A 4,506-nucleotide genomic window follows, 5' to 3' on the forward strand; every position below is an offset into this window, starting at 1 on the left:
TAGAAAAGCAAATAAACTACCTAACAACTGCATTCCAAATCTATAAAACCGAGCCACAATCCATAACATTTACTTTCTGTTAACAGTGTGCAAATCAAATTTGTTCATGACGTCACATGATGCGCAGGTTACGCTCGACTTTCGATTCTAAGTAACTCCACTTGAACTTAAAATCTGAATTTTGTTAGAACCATGTAAACCAGTGATTTGTTCTTTTGTAAATCTGATAATACGTACAGTATTTCTGCTCTATGAAATATTAATTTCAAGAACAAAAACTGCAGATTAAGATTCTGACCAGTTTTCCCCTTATATCATTATATTGCTCTGGCAAAAACGTTCGATGCTACTGTATAGTCTGGCATCTCTTTTCATCATCTTGTTTCCTCGCATTATCCTAATGATGAATCTTTTTCAAGGCCAATATACATCGATCCAGTCTGTACTACAATAGCAGCAACTATACAGCCACATTATCCCCCCCCCCCCTTCCCCCCCCCCCCCCATCTCTTTTATGTTTTTCAATGTTTTGTTTGTTACATCGCTTTCATTTTTTGTTGAGACTGATTTTGGTAAACTGGATCTCTGCTCTGCGTGACAAGCACATTCTGTGCCGATGCTGTGGGGGGCAGGCTGTCATCGGCCACAGGTGCATTCTTCTCATCCACCTGTGCATCAGACGCTTCCTCATTGACACCAGTGCCTTCATCTGAAAACAAATATACATTCATGTAAACACTTCTGCGCGGGTGACTAATTTACGTCCACGGAAGATTAGAGAATATAGAGGGTGAGTGCAATGAAATGTGACCCTCCACCACGAAATGAGTCGCATGTCACCTCGCGGGGTTCTGCGCTAGGCTTAATATAAGTCCGGGGAGTGTCTGGTAACAGTGTGAGGGTCACCTTAGTCACAGGCTTATAACTCAAACACTTTTCGCTCTTTTCTAAAACGGTTTTCACCACTGGATAGAGCATAAAAAACTCTTTTGAAAAATGTAAAAAAATGAAAATCATGCAAAGGTGACATGCGACTCATTCCGTGGTGGAGGGTCACAAATGTTATTTTGGTAACATGCTTTTCTGCTTCCTGTGCAGAGTGGATTTGTTATTATTTTTGTTGAATCGAGTATATGAATACTATATTAGGTGTATTATATAAAATAATTAAAAACAAAAAAATACAGAACAACTACATTGTACATCTATATGTATGTCTGTATATCCGCACCAGATGTGTGGTGGTTTACATGCATGATCGGTTCACAACTAATAATGCATCTTGAAACATAGCAGCTCTAAATTCTGATCACAATTTGTGTTAGAAGTGTTTAGATTGATATAATCATTGTTGTTGTATTATCACTGTATGTGTAAAGACGCACCTTGCGGTAACACATTTTCTACCTCTGTACATTTAGTGTTTTTAACGATGCCTCTTTATGCACGTTTTGCGATTGCTATCATGGCTGGGATCTTGCTCGTTTCATGCTGATTGCAACAGAAAACGCGCGAGCGACTGTCAATATTCTAGTTTTAGTTTCAATGGATGAAAGTGTCAAAATTCACACATAACAATTAATCATGAAAATGAGGATTTTAAGCAGTTTTACATACTGTATCCCCCATTAAATATACATTGTTAAAACTAAGTTTGTTAAAAATGAAAGTACTATGGAAGTACATACCAGAACTGTCGTCGTCATTGACTATCTCGTAAAGGTGGCTCTGGCGGCTGGCACTATGCATTGTGCTTTGGGGATCAGTTGCAGTGTTGTTTGGGGCAGCGCCTGCTTGGCTAGCCGGATCCACTCCCAGTGAATGGTTTTGAATATCTGCAAGCGGTGGCATTTGAAGTCGTGGGGGAGACTGATGACGTACTCTTTGCTGCCGCAGCTGATGCAGCAAGACTTCTTGCAAAAGACGAGTACGCCCACCTGTAAAGTGATTGTTTAGAAAATTGTGAACAAATGTACATGGTTCATTACCTTATTCGACGTGTATTTGTTTGTTTGCTTAACGCCCAGTCCACCACGAATGGTGATATCAGGGTGGTGCTGCTTTGACATTTAAAGTGCACCACACACAAGACAGAAGTCGCAGCACAGGCTTCATGTCTCACCCAGTCACATTATTCTGACACCGGACCAACCAGTCCTAGCACTAACCCCATAATGCCAGACGCCAGGCGGAGCAGCCACTATATTGCCAATTTTAAAATCTTAGGTATGACCCGGCCGAACCCACGACCTCCCGCTCACTGGGTGGACGCCTTACAACTAGGCCACCGTGTTGCGGTATTCGATGTGTATGGTAACATATGTTTTGATTAGTAAATTGTTGTATGACCATTGTTTTCCTAATATACTTTTAAAACGAAATTACAATTTTACAATGTCTAGATGTCTATTGCTTGATCAAAGTCGTATTGTTGTTTTCCTTTTGATGTGCTTTTTTCATTGAATCAAGCAGCTAAAGAGTGTAAAATAACAGGTAATAGGTCGGTCTTGTGCATGACATTACAACGTCATAAAAATGGTGCAATATACCAATTGTGCGGTGCAGAGCTTGTCTTCCATGTAGGCCTCGCTGTTGCTTCAACTTTAGCGAGGATGATTGTTCAGACAAACACAAAGTTGACTAACAAAAATGTGACCCTCCACCACGGAATGAGTCGCATGTCACCGTTGCATGATTTTCATATGTGTCCATTTTCCTAAAGAGTTTGTTATGCTCTATGCAGTGGTGAAAACCGTTTTAGAAAAGAGCGAAAACTGTTTGAGTTATAAGCCTGTGACTAAGGTGACCCTCACACTGTTACCAGACACTCCCCGGACTTACATTAAGCCTAGCGCAGAACCGCGCGAGGTGACATGCGACTCATTTCGTGGTGGAGGGTCACAAATAGTTACCCCTTCGTTTAATGACGACAACGACGATCATAGTAATAATGGCGACAACAACCAGGCCGTTGAAGATTAACATGATTGTTCCGAAAGAAGGTGAAGAAACAGAAAGGGGTGGTGTTGTTGTGGAAGATGTTGTAGGTTGTTGTGTGGATACTTTCGTGGTACTGTCAGAGAAGGCCTGCGTCGAGATGTAGTCAGATGCTGACCACAACAAAATCAAACAAAACAAAAATGCATTAAACAATCAAACAGACACACGAACACAAACAAATAAACAGCCCGCAAACACAAAACTTGAACATAAGCATGGGTGGCGGAGCATAAATGACACTGAACCAAACCAAACCGAATCATGAAAAGCTAAACGGTTTGTATCTGCCTTGTTCTCATTATTATTACAATGTCTTGTCTCTCTTTTTTTATCGCTCTGAAGTTATCGTTTTTGGTATGGTTCTTTTGTCAGTTAGTCAACATGGTACGAGAAGTCATATCATCAGCATACAGAATAACATCATATCAACATTATGACTAACACCAACAGCAGGTAATCAAACATATTTTTAACTCACTCGGTGGGCTTGTTAGTAGTGTTGGCGTAGCATTTTCGTCTGTAACATATTAAAAGGTCCTGGTATTGATTATGTCGATCGACATATAATAATACATTGTTCATTAGTGATAACCGTGCCTTCTTCATTGTTATCAACGTGTGTGTGTGTGTGTGTGTGTGTGTGTGTGTGTGTGTGTGTGTGTGTGTGTGTGTGTGTGTGTGTGTGTGCGTGCGTGCGTGTGTGTGTGTGTGTGTGCGTGCGTGTGTGTGTGTGTGTGTGTGTGTGTGTGTGTGTGTGTGTGTATGTGTGGGTGTGTGTGTGTGTGTGTACGTGCGTGTGTGCGTGCGTGCGTAAATATTGTCACACACACACACACACACACACACACACACACACACACACACACACACACACACACACACACACATATGTGGCATGGCCTGAACTTACTAGTGACAACGACGACAAGGGTTGTGATATCTGGTTTTCCGCCTGTAATCGCGGACCATATCCAAGTACCGTTGTCCGTTTTGTCCACAGTTTTGCGAAGATGGTAAAATCCCAAATCATCTGTTCGGCACTGACAGTCCTGGTCTCCTGATGTGTAGCATCTTTCTTTGGCGATTGTAATGTTACAGATTTGCCGGGGGATGGTTGCCTGCCGTTCTACTATGATTCTGTAAGATCGCAAGACTTCGTCGTCCAAACATCTGTTCGTGATGTTGAACGTGATATCCACACATGACTGACTAGTGGCAACTACCGTGCCGCTCTTTAGGTCTTTGAAACGAATATCAGTGCCTTGGAAAAAAAGCCAGGGTTTAAAAGCGTAACATGTTGCTACTAATTTGTTTGTTTTTTGGACAAAACTATATTAGATCAGCAAGATTACTTCTGAAACTCAACTTGATTATAAAACAAAACAAGTTTTAGGCAAGCTTTCTCTTTCTCATCGTATCTCTTTGAACTTCGGATAAGGCGCTATATAAATAAAGAGCATTATTATTATTATAAGCTTAAATGTACACATTTATTCACAGGCTTGA

The 4,506-nt window shown here is 41.0% G+C and overlaps 1 protein-coding gene across 1 annotated transcript; it reads right to left on the reverse strand.

The window, feature by feature from the left end:
* Positions 1 to 515: 515 nt before the first annotated feature.
* LOC138946671 (uncharacterized) lies at positions 516 to 3,104 on the reverse strand. The gene is made up of 3 exons (XM_070318097.1): positions 2,913 to 3,104; positions 1,689 to 1,937; positions 516 to 709 (listed from the first exon to the last, which is right to left on the reverse strand). The coding sequence occupies exons 1-3, from the start codon at positions 2,983 to 2,985 to the stop codon at positions 537 to 539; spliced, it is 495 nt and encodes a 164-aa protein (XP_070174198.1). The 5' UTR covers positions 2,986 to 3,104; the 3' UTR covers positions 516 to 536.
* Between the last annotated feature and the right edge of the window lie 1,402 nt (positions 3,105 to 4,506).

Source organism: Littorina saxatilis, linkage group LG14 (genome assembly GCF_037325665.1).
Source record: "Littorina saxatilis isolate snail1 linkage group LG14, US_GU_Lsax_2.0, whole genome shotgun sequence".
Lineage (NCBI taxonomy): Eukaryota > Metazoa > Mollusca > Gastropoda > Littorinimorpha > Littorinidae > Littorina > Littorina saxatilis.